This window comes from Oncorhynchus kisutch, linkage group LG12 (assembly GCF_002021735.2).
Source record: "Oncorhynchus kisutch isolate 150728-3 linkage group LG12, Okis_V2, whole genome shotgun sequence".
Classification (NCBI taxonomy): domain Eukaryota; kingdom Metazoa; phylum Chordata; class Actinopteri; order Salmoniformes; family Salmonidae; genus Oncorhynchus; species Oncorhynchus kisutch.
The window spans coordinates 26,069,919-26,087,222 of NC_034185.2; the positions used below are offsets into that span (position 1 = coordinate 26,069,919).

The window sequence follows — 17,304 nt, forward strand, 5'->3', positions numbered from 1 at the left end:
ATTGTGGGAAGCTTGTGGAAGGCTACCTGAAACATTTAACCGATTGAAACGTTATTTAGTGCGTACCACCGCTAACTAAGCTAGCAGTTTCACATCTGTTACACTCACCCCCCTTTTGACCTCCTCCTTTTTCTGCAGCAACCAGTGATCCGGGTCAACAGCATCAATGTAACAGTATAACTTTAGACCGTTCCCTCGCCCATACCCAGGCGCGAACCAGGGACCCTCTGCACACATCAACAACAGTCACCCACGATGCATCTTTACCCATCGCTCCACAAAAGCCGCGGCTATTTAGCACTAACATCCGTTACACTACCAAATACTAATTTATTGTATGTAAACTTCTGACCCACTGGGAATGTGATGAAAGAAATAAAAGCTGAAATAAATCATTCTCTCTACTATTATTCTGACATTTCACATTCTTAAAATGAAGTGGTGATCCTAACTGACCTAAGACAGGGAATTGTTACTCGGATTAAATGTCAGGAATTGTGAAAAACTGAATTGAAATGTATTTGGCTAAGGTGTATGTAAACTTCCCACTTCAACTGTACCTGTATGTATGCACATACAGACAGTCACACAGCACCGCCCGCCAAAACAACCATTGATACGCACACACACATTTACCGAAAGATGATGCAACATCTTAACAAGCTGGTCTGAAATGATTATATTGTACAGTGGTTCACTATCTGTCGTAAATCAAATCAAATTGTATTAGTCACATACGCTGAAAACAGCCAGTGTAGACCTTACAGTGAACTGCTTACTTATAAGCCCCTAACCAACAATGCAGTTGAAATACGGATTATGCGGATAAGAATAAGAAATACAAGTAACAATTAATTAAAGAGCAGCAGTAAAATAACAAAAGCGAGACTATATACAGGGGGTCAATGTGCGGGGGCACCGGTTAGTTGAGATAATATGTACATATAGATAGAGTTATTAAAGTGACTATGCACAGATGATAACCACAGAGAGTAGCAGTGGTGTAAACGAGGGGGAGAAGGCGTGGGGGCAATGCAAATAGTCTGGGTAGCCATTGGATTAGGTGTTCACGAGTCTTATGACTTGGGGGTAGAAGCTGTTAAGAAGCCTCTTGAACCTAGACTTGGCGTTCCGATACCGCTTGCTGTGCGGTAACAGAGTGAACAGTCTATGACTAGGGTGGCTGGAGTCTTTGACAATTTCTTGGGCCTTCCTCTGACACCGCCTGGTATAGAGGTCCTGGATGGCAGGAAGCTTGGCCCCAGTGATGTACTGGGCCGTTCGCACTACCCGCTGTAGTGCCTTGCGGTCGGAGGCAGAGCAGTTGCCATAGCAGGCAGTGATGCAACCAGTCAGGATCCTCTCGATGTTGCAGCTGTAGAACCTTTTGAGGATCTGAGGACCCATGCCATAATAGCACTATAGGGGGGTTTCAATATTATCTACATGAAAACAGGCAGTCATAGACTAACTATTTCATGGTGGCATTTCACTTCATGATGATATGATCATTCCTTTTAATAACGCCCATAAAATCTAATCTCAGTTGCTTAAACTTGGCCCTAAAACTGTCAGCCTATAAAATGGTAAGGTATTACTGCCCCCCAGTGGTCCATGCATATATTGCAACTTGATTTATTTCTACTGCTGTGAATTTTTATTACGCAATGAAATAGAAGGGGGTGAGTGCTATGGCTGTACTACAATGTATGTTTAAGGGTTAGGGTTAGTGTAACTAACCCTAACTCTTAGACTGGTAATACAATGCACCTACAACTATAGCACTAATTCTAACCCTAGACTGGTACTTACAGCAGTAACACTAACCCACACTCTAATCTTAACCCTACAAGAAAAAATATTTTACTTTCCAACCCTGGTGAATGTTTTATGTTTTGCAATATTGATATCACTGTTGTGACCATAAGCAAGCATTCTTCTCACCCTATAGTCCATTCTAAATGTCTCCTCTAGAGGACAGTACACCACACCTTACTGAGCTGATGTCCAAGAAGTTATACTGTCACTGTGAATAGAGATAGTCAAAGACTTTATTTGCAGACACAGTAAGACTGAACCATATTTTACAGGGTTCTTTTCTGCTTATGCATTCACCATTTCGACACAAAACCCACCACTGGTGTGCATGGCCAAAGAGATCTATTTTCATGTCATCTGTCCAAAGCACCTGTTCCAATTTAAGGGCCAATTCCATTTAGCAGACTCCAGGCGTTTACATTTGTTGGATGACATGAAAATATATCTCTTTGGCCACATACACCAGTGGTGGGTTTGTCATCTGAATGAGAACACATGAGCAGAAAAGAACCCAGTACCTACTGTAAAATATAGTGGTGGATCTTTGTTATGGGGCTATTTGGCTTCCACTGGTCCTGGGACCCTTGTTAAGGTCAATGATGTCATGAACTTTATCCAGTACCAAGACATTTAAGCCAAAAACCTGGTTGCCTCTGCCAGGAGGCTGAAAGTTGGCCGCAAGTGGATCTTCCAGCAAGACAATGACCCCAAGCACACTTCAAAATCCACAAAGAAATGATTAATTGGCCACAAAAGCAACTTTTTGAAATGGACATATCAGTCTTCGGACATGAAACCCATTGAAAACCTGTGGTTTGAATTGAGAGGGCAGTCCATAAGTGCACACAAAGGATATCAATGATCTGTAAGGATTGTCTAAGATCCGTCCTTGCCTGGAAACCCGACGTTGAATTGCATTGAATTATACGTCGGGCAGAAATTAACACGAACAGATATTAATATAGGAAATATAGGAAATAACACGAACAGATATTAATCAGGAAATTTTCCTCTCACAACCTTTGTAAGCCAGAATGCTGAATAAAATGATATTTCAACATACTTTACCTGCTTGTCCATGTGATTGGTCATTTTGGAGGTAGGAATGTGAACTGGTAAAGTACGTTAAAATATCATTTTATTCAACATTCTGGCTTGTAGAGGTCGTGAGAGGAAACTTTCCTGATTCAAAAGCTAATTTCTGCCCGATGTGAATTCAACGTCGGTTTCCAGGCAAGGATTCCTCCCAATGTGTTCACCAACTGATAAAGCATGTTAGAAAAAGGCTCAGTGCCAGTATGGAGTACCACATAATGAGTCATACTACCCATAAAAGCTAGCAGTTAAACGAGGAAATGGTTCCAATAGTTTTTCCACCATTCATTTTTCCCTTAGGGGATTTTAGAAACACGTAAAATAAAGGCTGTGTTTCATGTAGGCTGTGTTTCATGTAGGCTGTGTTTCATGTAGGCTGTGTTTCATGTAGGCTTACCGTGACATGACGTTTTGATAACCGTGTAAATCTTTCTTGGACAAGGTGATTTTTATCAATATATTCACCTACATTTACCCCCCCAAAATAAAATGCTAATTAGCTGTTGATGTGGCTATCATAAAGAACTACAAATGCCATGATCTGGACGAGACTGCCGAATCGAGGCAAAGTAAGAATCTCTGGATTAACTATCTAATATTAGCTACATTTAGTAATGAATAAATTGGCTACATGTCTTTAAACGGTCAAATTTGTGAACTGTCTTCTGCAAGTTTTAAATTGACACATTACCTGTTGGCAAAACTGTCAGCTAGAGATGATGTACAGGAGCTTGCAGGGATTTATAGTCTTGCATGTCTACTTTGATGCTAATTAGCATTTTAGAATCTGAGAGTAAATGGAGACAAATATATTGATAAAAGTAACCTTGTCCGAGAGAGATTTACATGATTATCAAAACATCACGACAGGATAAGCCGAGACGAAGCACAGCCCTTATTTTAAGTGTTTCTAAAATTCCATATGGGAAAAATGAATGGTGGAAAAACTATTGGAACCATTTCCCTGTCTGACCACTAGGTTTTATGGGTATTATGACACCTCCAATGTGGGGCTCTATACTCGCAAGGTGAGGTATTGAAAACAGGGGTGTCAGTCATTTTGACCACTACCTTTTTGAGAAAAATTATATTACTTGTTTTAACCAAATCTATTTGCCTGAGCAATGCATTAGAATAAAATAATATAATTTCCCAATTTTTTGGGAGCATACAATATACAGGTAACTGCTAAAATAATGGAAACACTTGAGTAAATTAGGGATACAAAGTATATTGAAAGCAGGAGATTCCACACATGTGTGGTTCCTGAGTAAAACAATGAACATCCCATCATGCTTAGGGTCATGTTTAAAAATGTTGAGAAGACCATTATTTTGGCTACCATGGCTATGCCTCCATAGGATGACTATGTCCCCCCACTCCACAGGGCACGAGTGGTCACTGAACGGTTTGACAAGTATGAAAACCATACGCCATGGCCGTCTCAAGTCACCAGATCTCAACCGAATTGAACACTTATGGGAGATTCTGGAGCGGCACCTGAGACAATGTTTTCCACCACCATCAACAAAACACTTAAATGATGGAATTTGTCATGGAAGAATAGTGTCACATCCTTCCGATAGTTTTCGACACGTATACAATCTATAGCAAGGTGCATTGAAGCTGTTCTGGCTCATGGTGACCCAATACCATATTAAGAAACTATGTTGGGGTTTCCTTTATTTTTGGCAGTTACCCGTAGCTCAGTATTTGAATTATTTATTTTACACAGTCATTTTTCCTCCTCTTTATCAAGGGTGTCAATCATTTAGGAACCCACTGTATATGGGAGCCAGTTAGAGTGCTTCATGTCTGGATGTCAGGGCCAAACACACCTTCATCTTGCCACTAGACCGACCAGCTGAGGAGGCAGGAGACGGAGGAGAGGAGGGGGAGTCAAGACACCACTTTTCATGTGCTTTCAGACTGTTGTAAATATCTGCTTTGACCCTGTTCACCCCATCAACACAGGACTTAGCCCTCTAAAGTTTAAGCCTACATAAACATAGCCTGTACATCAGTGTCATATTGTAGAAGACTGATAGAAGGGGAGGGCAACAGTGATTGATGTCTGTTGCGACAGTGTTGCCCTAGAGAACCCACAGCAACAGTTAAGTGAGGGGAATAACAAGTGTTCTCCAACAGCCGATAAAGCAATAAGGAACACGAGAGAGATGAACGCTGTTTATCACAGTGATGTCCTCTTTGTTAAAAATTAAACACGGTATAATGATGATAGCTCTTAAGAAATACAATTTAAATTGACATTGACACTGAAATTGGCCGTGACTAGTCTTACACACTGATGATGCACACGGGAGAGAAAGTGATTGAGTGAAGGTTAGGAGAATGGAGGAGTCAAGATGGGAGTCAAATCTCTTAGTAAATGGGGGCTGGGGAGGGGATGTAGACTTGAGAATTTCCCCCTTATTGTCCTATAAAATCAGTAGGCCTATAAGCAACAGTAGGACACATTAAAAACAAGGCAATGCATTAAAACCAAACTCTTTTAATACTACCGTAGAATCATGTCAACTACTTTTACATGGCTACCATGAATATTTGTACAAAAATGCAGTAAAAATAGTATTGATTAATATATACAGATATGTATCCTTAGTGTAGGCAGGCAGGTTGTACATGTAGAATGACAAGTACATTGAAGGTGTTGCACAAGTTTTACACAATACAGATATTGGTTCCCCCCCATCACTGATACTACTTCCCAAATCCAACAGACTCTCAGAAGAAAACAGACAATAATATGATTTCAAAAATAAATGGAGAAAAAAAAAATCTGTAAAATACAAATATCTGGACATTTTGAATCACATACAGGTACATATTGACAACATGCAGAAGTCTTACTGTGTTTATGTTTAAGGATATGACTGCAGGACAAGCTTATAGAGCAGATTCAACAGACCAGGGGTCTAGGCGAAAAACACCAAAATCTAGAAACAAAGTCATTGCATGTATACAAGTCACCTCATTTTGGGTTGTAATGGTGGCTGTAGTACATAATTTGGACAGGGGCATGTTATTGTGTTGTTGGTAACCATCAGATAAATGCAGTGAGGGAAGAGTGTCTTAAAACCAGCATGTACGAAACAAAACAAGGATGAAGGACTACTGTTACCCCAACCATTTCAAAGAAAGAAATGTTCCATGATTCAAACCTGGTGTTTTTAGAAATAGATAGGGACCGTATTCAATTTCATTTGATGTCTGTGTTTTTCAAAAAGGATAGTGGCACATTATTACCAACAACATTTGATCTGCTTTAAACGTCAATTATAAGCAGATGGGGAGATATTGCAGGTAGAAGAAAAGGGCATTTAGCGCAACCTACTGGAGCTTGGTGAAGTAAACCATATTATCAATCAGCACACTTTGAACTGGTTCATCAAATCAGACCATTGGATTTATCATCATCATCATCAGAGATCGGGGTTGAAATGACAGACTCTGTGAGGTTACAGGCTGAGTGGTTAGAGTGTAGAAAAGCACCAGGGTGGAATCAGTGTGTCAAAAAAATGTAGAATCTCAGTGTTGGTGTAGTGTCTAAAACAGGAAAGGTCAATAGCAAACTGATCACAACGCCGGTTCTCCACAAACAGACAGGGCATTTTAAATGCATTTTGTACAGAGCTTGTTCTATAGTCCTATAAGTTATTCAGGCATACCAAGACACTCATTGCACCAACACAGGAAAAACTCAACAAAACACACAAAGGGAAACAAAAATGATGTGTGAGTGAGTGTCATTCCCCTTGACCATTTTCACAGAAACTGTGTAATAGCACTTGGAACATTTTGTGTAACATAATACGTAGTTTTTTTTTCATCCTCACAAGATCGTTGTGATGCATTTTCTTATTCCTTATGAGTCTGAATAAATGTTTCTTTCTCGCTCTCTACAGAAGCACACAAACTGCAAGGAAACCCCATGCCTGAACCACTGTTCTCAAACAACACAATATCTCTATAAAAATGTAACCATGCACTTTATAGACTGTCTTCACGTGATGACATCTGATTGGCTATCCATTTTTTCCCTAGGAGGAAAGGGTCATTCTGTTTTTTTTTCTTAGTTCACTTTTTCCCCCCTCTTTCTTTAAAACAGACTGTCAGGGACAAGACATGGACACAGAACATTTCACATTGAGGAAAAATCACAGAAATATCATTGTACATAATGTTTTCACTTGAAGGCGCATGGCTTGTAACAGGTTTAAACATTGTTTTCTGTGAAGAACACCGATAGCCAGAACACCCAGGGAGGAGAGAGAGAAGATAAAGAAGAGAGAGAGGTCACATTGACAGTTGCATACAGCAAACGGAGCAAAGTAAATACACAAACTGTATCAGACCAGTGCATGCATTGGCAAGATAAAAAAAATCCCATGGTCGACAGACAGCACTGACAACATGAGGAACAACCTCTGACAACTTTAAGTATTGAGTATTTATAATATTCCTTAGGGTTACTTCAATTCATGCAGCACCAGTCCCTCACCACCTCAGTGGCTAACATGCCCTGATGAGAGAAGTGCTATTCATCATTAGTGCTTGTGGTACAAACGCAGTGGTGCGAGAGCAAAGCTAACGTCCAGCAAACAGTCCATAAAAGCGACCTATGGGCTTCTTTAAACTGGCATGCACCACAACCGCTAAGAGCTCAAAGCAAGGTGCTGCCCCATCACTGCTAACTGTGTGACATTACATCAACAGAATCATAAAGAGAGGAACCAATCACTGAGGGCATGGTGGCTGCAACTAGAAATGTGAAAATGATAGTGGACGGAAACTAACTCTGTGATCATACATGTAGCACATCAACGGCTGTATGTCGGCGAGGACGAGGAACAGAGATCACTCCCCCTCTGGCCCAGGCGGACAGCCTTAAGGCGGGAAGGCTGAACATGGGGAATGTTCCTGTGAGAGAGATGGGTGGGGGTCAAATTCTCCTTCCTCCACACGAGGATGTTACGGCAGGAAGTGGCAGGGGGACAGAGTTCAGTTGGACACAGGAAGGTCAGGGCGCCGGGTCTGGATGATTTTTGGTTTGGGGCAATTCTTTGGTTCCTCTTCCTCCTCCTCTGTGTCGCTATCGCACACGTGGACTACGACGCTGGGAGTGGACTCTGTTCCCGCATGCAGCTCAAACTTCTCTCCTGTAGACAGAGTGAGTGAGAAGAGAGCGGGAGAAACAGAGACAGAGAGAGAAGGTAAGTACAAGGCAGACATTTCAGAATTCAAAGCAGCAGATCTCAGAACATTTTTCTACAGTAGAATACATGACCTCAAGAGGGAGCCCACGTTCAGTATGACGAGGCAAACTCTAGGATTTTCTACTCATGAATTGGGGGCATTTCAGTGAGCAGAAGATGAATATACAGTCTTTGTAATTATCTGGTTATAAGGACCTCAACACAGGGAAGACTGAGATAATATGGGGCGGCAGGTAGCCTAGTGGTTAGAGCGTTGGGCCAGTCCCCTAAAGGTCGCCAGATTGAATCCCCGAGCTGACAAGTTAAACATCTGTCATTCTGCCCCTGAACAAGGCAGTTAACCCAGTGTTCCTAGGCCGTCATTGTAAATAAGAATTTGTTCTTAAACCTGGAAGTTCTGTGACATATTAGGAATGTCTATGTATCTGAGGTATAGCAGCGGCATCCCTTGGGCCAAGTGGTATGATTCTAGTACAGTAATGTTGGCCAATCAATAGAAGTGTGCTTGTCTGTGTGTGTGCACCCAATAAAACTTCAAGAAAATATTAAAGTCTTTGCCAAAATCCCGTTCATACATATTGTACAACAGCTGATGAAACGAACACTGTGGAAATGTGATCAGAGTTATTTCCTGATAGTTGCTGGTTCAGAATACAATTCACACAGGACTTTCTAATAAGCAAGTTTTGCTTGCCTGGCGACATTACCAGGCAGTATAAGTTAATAGACCAATAACAAACAGAGTTTCAAACCCCTCTGCCAATAACAGCCAGTTTTCAGGTTACAGTACATATTCTTGCCACTAAGCTCCTCCAAATAGGCCCTTCACTCAAACCACTCCTACACAGTGTGAGCAAAATTCTTGCCTGAGAAATAGCTTTTCACTTAAACAGCTATTTTTTACAATTTAAATGTAAAATTATTGCAGTAAGTTTAAGAATAAATTATTTGATATTGAGATAAAAACGGCTGCATTTGGCTTTTGAAAATATTTGAATGTGCTCGGTGTGCGTGATTTATTGGAGGGGCAGGATAGAGAGCTGAATCAAAGTATACCATTAGCCCTGGGCAGTCAGTACACACATCTTGTTTGCAAAGAGGCTCGACCAAACACACACACACACTGCACTGCTACTTCTATGGTGCATTGGAAAGTTCTTAGTAGCTAGCTAACTTTTTATATTGAATCCCGCGATGTAGTTGGCATCAGTTGCTGGGACTGCTTGTCTCTGTCTAGTGATCCTGCCGACCAAGGACTGGTCTGAGTAGCTATTTGGGCTTGCAGCTAGCCCAGCTGCTAGCTAGCTGCATATAGAGCTAGCTGGGTTTTCTTGAAGGATTGAACTCAGCCCACGATGCGGTTAGTCATTGTGGCTGGGACTGCGGATTTTCCAGGTTCTGTGTCTGTCTAGATCACTGCTGTTTATTGTTTTCGATCTTCCCTGTAACCTGCCCTGTCTGGAACTGCGAGGACTAACAGCGTAACCTATGTTCCTAGCACCATGACAAAGACCAAAGCCGGCGGGAGTACTGTTGAGGACAGTGGTGTCTCTATCACAAGTGAAGGATCTTTTAATCAAACAAAAATAGTTCTACAAGCAGTTGTTACCACAACAGGAAAATACAGTTGAAGTCGGAAGTTTACATACACTTACGTTGGAGTCAGTAAAACTCGTTTTTCAATCACTCCACAAATTTCTTGTTAACAAACTATAGTTTTGGCAAGTTGGTAAGGACATCTACTTTGTGCATGACACAAGTCATTTTTCCAACAACAACAACATTCACTGTATCACAATTCCAGTGGGTCAAAAGTTGACTGTGCCTTTAAACAGCTTGGAATATTCCAGAAAATTATGTCATGGCTTTAGAAGCTTCTGATAGGCTAATTGACATCATTTGAGGCAATTGGAGGTGTACCTGTGGAAGTATTTCAAGGTCTACCTTCAAACTCAGTGCCTCTTTGCTTGACATCATGGGAAAATCAAAAGAAATCAGCCAAGACCACAGAAAAAAAATTGCAGTCACCTACAAGTCTGGTTCATCCTTGGGAGTAATTTCCAAGCGCCTGAAGGTACCACGTTCATCTGTACAAACAATAGTACGCAAGTATAAACACCATGGGACCACGCAGCTGCCATACCGCTCAGGAAGGAGATGCTTTCTGTCTCCTAGAGATGAACATACTTTGGTGCGAAAAGTGCACATCAATCCCATAACAACAGCAAAGGACCTTGTGAAGATGCTGAAGTAAACTGGTACAAAAGTATCTATATCCACATTAAAAAGAGTCCTATATCGACATAACCTAAAAGGCCGCTCAGCAAGGTAGAAGCCACTGCTCCAATACCGCCATAAAAAAGCCACGGTTTGCAACTGCACATAGGGACAAAGATCATACTTTTTGGAGAAATGTCTGATGAAACAAAAATAGAACTGTTTGGCCATAATGACCATCGTTATGTTTGGAGGAAAAAGGGGGAGGCTTGCATGCCGAAGAACACCATCGCAACCGTGAAGCACGGGGGTGGCAGCATCATGTTATGTGGGTGCTTTGCTATAGGAGGGAATGGTGCACGTCACAAAATAGATGGCATCATGAGGTAGGAAAATTATGTAGATACAGTGGGGCAAAAAAGTATTTAGTCAGCCACCAATTGTGCAAGTTCTCCCACTTAAAAAGATGAGAGGCCTGTAATTTTCATCATAGGTACACTTCAACTATGACAGACAAAATTTGAAAATTATTAGAGAATAAGAGAATTTATTTGCAAATTATGGTGGAAAATAAGTATTTGGTCACCTACAAACAAGCAAGATTTCTGGCTCTCACAGACCTGTAACTTCTTCTTTAAGAGGCTCCTCTGTCCTCCACTCGTTACCTATATTAATGGCACCTGTTTGAACTTGTTATCAGTATAAAAGACACCTGTCCACAACCTCAAACAATCACACTCCACTATGGCTAAGACCAAAGAGCTGTCAAAGGACACCAGAAACAAAATTGTAGACCTGCACCAGGCTGGGAAGACTGAATCTGCAATAGGTAAGCAGCTTGGTTTGAAGAAATCAACTGTGGGAGCAATTATTAGGAAATGGAAGACATACAAGACCACTGATAATCTCCCTCGATCTGGGGCTCCACGCAAGATCTCACCCTGTGGGGTCAAAATGATCACAAGAACGGTGAGCAAAAATCCCAGAACCACACGGGGGGGATCTAGTGAATGACCTGCAGAGAGCTGGGACCAAAGTAACAAAGCCTACCATCAGTAACACACTACGCCGCCAGGGACTCAAATCCTGCAGTGCCAGACGTGTCCCCCTGCTTAAGCCAGTACATGTCCAGGCCCGTCTGAAGTTTGCTAGAGAGCATTTGGATGATCCAGAAGAAGATTGGGAGAATGTCATATGGTCAGATGAAACCAAAATATAACTTTTTGGTAAAAACTCAACTCGTCGTGTTTGGAGGACAAAGAATGCTGAGTTGCATCCAAACCATACCATACCTACTGTGAAGCATGGGGGTGGAAACATCATGATTTGGGGCTGTTTTTCTGCAAAGGGACCAGGACGACTGAGCCGTGTAAAGGAAAGAATGAATGGGGCCATGTATCGTGAGATTTTGAGTGAAAACCTCCTTCCATCAGCAAGGGCATTGAAGATGAAACGTGGCTGGGTCTTTCAGCATGACAATGATCCCAAACACACCGCCCGGGTAACGAAGGAGTGGCTTCGTAAGAAGCATTTCAAGGTCCTGGAGTGGCCTAGCCAGTCTCCAGATCTCAACCCCATAGAAAATCTTTGGAGTGAGTTGAAAGTCCGTATTGCCCAGCAACAGCCCCAAAACATCACTGCTCTAGAGGAGATCTGCATGGAGGAATGGGCCAAAATACCAGCAACAGTGTGAAAACCTTGTGAAGACTTACAGAAAACGTTTGACCTCTGTCATTGCCAACAAAGGGTATATAACAAAGTATTGAGATAAACTTTTGTTATTGACCAAATACTTATTTTCCACCATAATTTGCAAATAAATTCATAAAAAATCCTACCATGTGATTTTCTGGATTTTTTTTCTTCTCATTTTGTCTGTCATAGTTGAAGTGTACCTATGATGACAATTACAGGCCTCTCTCATCTTTTTAAGTGGGAGAACTTGCACAATTGGTGGCTGACTAAATACTTTTTTGCCCCACTGTATATTGAAGCAACATCTCAAGACATCAGTCAGGAAGTTAAAGCTTGGTCGCAAATGGGTCTTCCAAATGGACAATGACCCCAAGCATACTTCCAAAGTTGTGGCAAAATGGCTTAATGGCAAAGTCAAGGTATTGTAGTGGCTATCACAAAGCCCTGATCTCAATCCTATAGAAAATGTGTGGGCAGAACTGAAAAAGTGTGTGTGAGCAAGGAGGCCTACAAACCTGACACCAGCTCTGTCAGGAGGAATGGGCCAAAATGGGAAGCTTGTGGAAGGCTACCTGAAATATTTGACCCAAGTTAAACAATTGAAAGGCAATGCTACCAAATACTAATTGAGTGTATGTAAACTTCTGACCAACTGGGAATGTGATGAAAGAAATAAAAGCTGAAAGAAATCATTCTCTCTACTGTTATTCTGACATTTCACATTCTTAAAATAAAGTGGTGATCCTAACTGACCTAAGACAGATAATTGTTACTAGGAATAAATGTCAGGAATTGTGAAAAACTGTGTTTAAATGTATTTGGCTAAGGTGTATGTAAACTTCCGACTTCAACTGTAGCTTTAAGTGTTTTAACCAAATACTGATTCAACTGATAAATGAATGGACGACCTGACCAGAGAGGTCCCGGACCTGAATAACAGTTTGGAGTTCTCCCAGGGTCAGCTCGATGACAGCAATCTGTAAGTCATTGAAAGAGTACATCAGTTCTGTGTGAATCTATGATAACAATGATGGATGAATCAGACTCTCAAGGGACAATCAAGGTGGAACAACATGGTCGTGGACGGAATTGCAGAATCTCCACATGACGGAGACTGATGGATCACAGGAAGTTTGAGGTGGAGTGCGCCAACAGGACTGTAAAACCCACCAAAAAGTTCCTGATGTTCAAGGACAAGGTAGCTGTTCTGGAAAGAGCCAAGAACTTGAGAGGAACGTATATCTTCCTCAATGAGGACTATTCTGAAGCTGTGCACCAGAAGAGGAAAGAACTGATCCCAGCCATGAGAGCTGCCCGAGCGCGTGGGGACATTGCTTACATCCGCTATGACAGGCTCTTTGTCCACCCTCCTTCCCAGACGCCTGGAGGGGATGAGAGAGCCAAGCCTATGGGTTCGTAGCTTCAACCCCACAGCACACACACACACACACACACACACACACACACACACACACACACACACACACACACACACACACACACACACACACACACACACACACACACACACCAATTGATTAATGGACAACTGAATGTATATTTATTTTCCTCTTACTTTGTTTGCTCTTTTCAGTATTATGTCTCTCTGATAAGCTACCCAGGAAAGGGCTGAAAATAGCACTTTCCTGGGTAGCATATTTAATATATAGTGCCTTGTAAAAGTATTGACATTCACACCCTTGGCGTTTTTCCTATTTTGTTGCATTACAACATGTAATTTAAATTGATTTTATTTTGGATTTCATGTAATGGACACACAAAATAGTGAAATGAACAAAATAACTTCAAATTCAAAACAAAAAAAAGGAAAAGTGGTTTGTACATATGTATTCACCCCCCCATATGTATTCACCACCTTTGCTATGAAGCCCCTAACTAAGATCTGGTGCAACCAATTACCTTCAGAAGTCACGTAATTTGTTAAAGAAAGTCCACCTGTGTGCAATCTAAGTGTCACATGATCTCAGTTTATATATGTATATATATATATGCACCTGTTCTAAAAGGCCCCAGAGTCTGCAACAACACTAACCAAGGGGCACCACCAAGCAAGCAGCACTATGAAGACCAAGGAGCTCCCCAAACAGGCCAGGGACAATTGTGGAGAAGTACAGATCAGGGTTGGGTTATAAAAAAATATCAGAAACTTTGATCATCCCACGGAGCACCATTAAATCCATTATTAAAAAATGGAAAGATTATGGCACCACAACAAACCTGCCAAGAGAGGGCAGCCCACCAAAACTCACGGACCAGGCAAGGAGGGCATTAATCAGAGAGGCAACAAAGAGACCAAAGATAACTCTGAAGGAGCTGCAAAGCTCCACAGCGGAGATTGGAGTATCTGTCCATAGGACCACTTTAAGCCATACACTCCACAGAGCTGGGCTTTACGGAAGAGTGGCCAGAAAAAAAGCCATTGCTTAAAGAAAAACTCTGGTCAGATGAGACTAAAATTGAGCTTTTTGGCCATCAAGGAAAATATATACCCCAAGAGACTTGCAGCTGTAATTGCTGCAAAAGGTGGCTCTACAAAGTATTGGCTTTGGGGGGGTGAATAGTTATGCACGCTTAAGTTTATTTATTTTTGTTATTTCTTGTTTGTTTCACAAGGGGAAAAAAATAGAATAAAAAAAAAAGTGGTAGGCAAGTTGTGTAAATCAAATGATACAAACCCCCCCAAAAATGTATTTTAATTCCAGGTTGTAAGAAAATAGGAAAAATGCCAAGGGGGGTGAATACTTTCGCAAACCACTGTACGTAGCCTTATAAATAAGGTGCATGTAATCAATAACTTGCTAACATCAGATAACATTCACATATTAGCCATTTCTGAGACTCACTTAGATAATTCATTTGATGATACATCAGTAGCAATACAAGTATATAACATCTATAGAAGAGACAGAAATGATTATGGGGGAGGTGTTGTATATATTCAGAGCCATATCCCTGTAATGCTTAGAGAAGATCTTATGTCAAGTGTTATTGAAGTGTTGTGGTTGCAGGTTCACTGGGCACATCTAAAGTAGGTATGCACCGATATGACATTTTTGCCCGATACCGATAACCAATATTTTCCTTGACAAAAAAACCCAGATACTGATAACCGATATTAACATTTTAGCGGCATTTTAAGCATTCTAGTACAGTTAAATAGTTAACACACACACACACAAACAGGGACACAGCGGTCTAAGGCACTGCATCTCAGTGCAAGAGGCGTCACTACAGTCCCTGGTTCAGATCCAGGCTGTATCATATCTGGCCGTGATTGAGAGTCCCATAGGGCGGCGCACAATTGGCCCAGTGTTGGCCGGGGTAGGCCGTCATTGTAAATAAGAATTTGTTCTTAACTGACTTGCCGAGTTAAATAAAGGTTACACACACACACCACACACACACACACCACACCACACCACACTGACCCAAAAGTTATTTTGTTGGCATTTGCATAGTACCCCATTACCAGTAAAACATAATCAAAATCTATTTCCTTCATTTACTTGCTGTGCTGTTTTGTTGTTCATTTGTTTAGTCGTTTCATTCTCAACCAGGATTTCATCATACATGTTAAGCAGTGAAGTTTCAGCTCTGTCTGTCCGTGGCATCTCTTCCTCGGTGCGCACTGTCATTGTGTCCGTTTCCATCTTGTCCAGCTGTGTACGTAACATTTCACGTAAACCCTGTTTCTTGTCCGCATTGAAGTAGCATTCCTTGTACCTAGCATCGAACATGGTGGCGACACAGTAAAGAGGCTCAGAGAGAATGCCACCAAATCGTTTGTTCACAGCCTCCAGTACTTTTGTAAGTTTTAACCCCACGGTCTGCAGTTTTGTTGAGCAGGCGTTTCAATGCCATGACAGAGGGTATCACGTCTGCTGCAGAGGCAGTTGATGAGCTTATTTCTCAAGTCAGTTGTTCGAATGGCGCTAGGAGTGTGTTCATGTTTCCAAGTTTCAAACATGTTCTCAAATGCCATTGAAATGGCAGCAGCGATATGAGAACCAGCACATTCTTGAGCATGCAAAACGGCTTTCCTCGGTATGAAATCCTCGTCGACCCACTGTCCTGTCAGACTCAGTATGCTCATGGGGCTAACATTGGCTGGTCCAAATGTCAGTCATGAAGCTAATAGCAGTGACACCCATAGCAAGTAGCTCATAGATGTACGTTTCAACAGTACTGTGTAACTTCGGTAGGGCAACATCTGAAGAATAGTGTGTACCGGGGCTCGACCAGTCGGCGAAAGCCAACATCATCCACGACAGAGAACGGTTGATTGTCAAGGGCAATGAATTCCATTATCTTGGCGTTAAAGGATTTCACCTTTGAGTTATCTCGCTGAAATGTTCTTACTCTTTCAAATGACTGCTCGTCTTGAACTTGCTGAGTTGTTGGAAGTGTGTGCTTAGTGTGCACTCCATGGCATCATTACGTAATCTACTTACGTCATATATGTAGGTATGCACGTCAGCTTTGACATTGGACTTGCGCATCGGCGTTAAATTAGACATCGGGCCGATGCCAATGTTGCCATTTTTAGCTAATATCGGCCGATTCTGATATACTCCCCGATATATCATGCATCCCTAATCTAAAGCCTTTTAGGACACCAATTGCGAACAGTCAGTATCTGAATAATATGTGTGAAGTGCTTGATAGTGTATGTGTTGTAAACAGAGAGGTCTACTTTCTTGGGGACCTGAATATTGACTGGTTTTCATCAAGCTGTCTGCGCAAGAGGAAGCTTCTCACTGTAACCAGTGCCTGTAATCTGGTTCAGGTCATTAATCAACCTACCAGGGTGTTTACAAACACCACAGGAACAAGATCATACACATGTATCGATCACATTTGAACTAATAATGTAGAACTTTGTTCTAAGCTGTATCCATACCCATTGGATGCAGTGATCACAATATAGTGGCTATATCCAGGAAAGCCAAAGTTCCAACAGCTGGGCCTAAAATAGTATACAAGACTCATACTAAATATTTTGCTGTAACTCTTATGTGGATGATGTTAAAAATATTTGTTAGTCTGATGTGATTAATGAGAAGCATCCAGATGCTGCACTTAATACATTTATGAAATTGCTTCTTTCAATTATTGATAAACATGCACCTGTTAAAAATTTTGTAGGGCCGAGATCCCGTTAACGGGATCGCTATGACAACAGCCAGTGAAAGTGCATGGTGCCAAATTCAAACAACAGAAA

At 41.5% G+C, this 17,304-nt stretch overlaps 1 protein-coding gene across 3 annotated transcripts in view; it reads right to left on the bottom strand.

Annotated features, from left to right (window-relative positions):
• Nucleotides 1-5,405: 5,405 nt before the first annotated feature.
• The window catches only part of LOC109900784 (calcipressin-2), a 119,919-nt gene continuing 108,020 nt past the window's right edge, over nucleotides 5,406-17,304 (bottom strand). For all 3 annotated transcript variants that reach the window (XM_031837240.1, XM_020496600.2, XM_020496601.2), the window contains one exon: nucleotides 5,406-8,093. In XM_031837240.1, coding sequence (XP_031693100.1) covers nucleotides 7,936-8,093 — 158 coding nt within the window. In that variant the 3' untranslated portion in view covers nucleotides 5,406-7,935. The remainder of the gene's footprint in view (nucleotides 8,094-17,304) is intronic.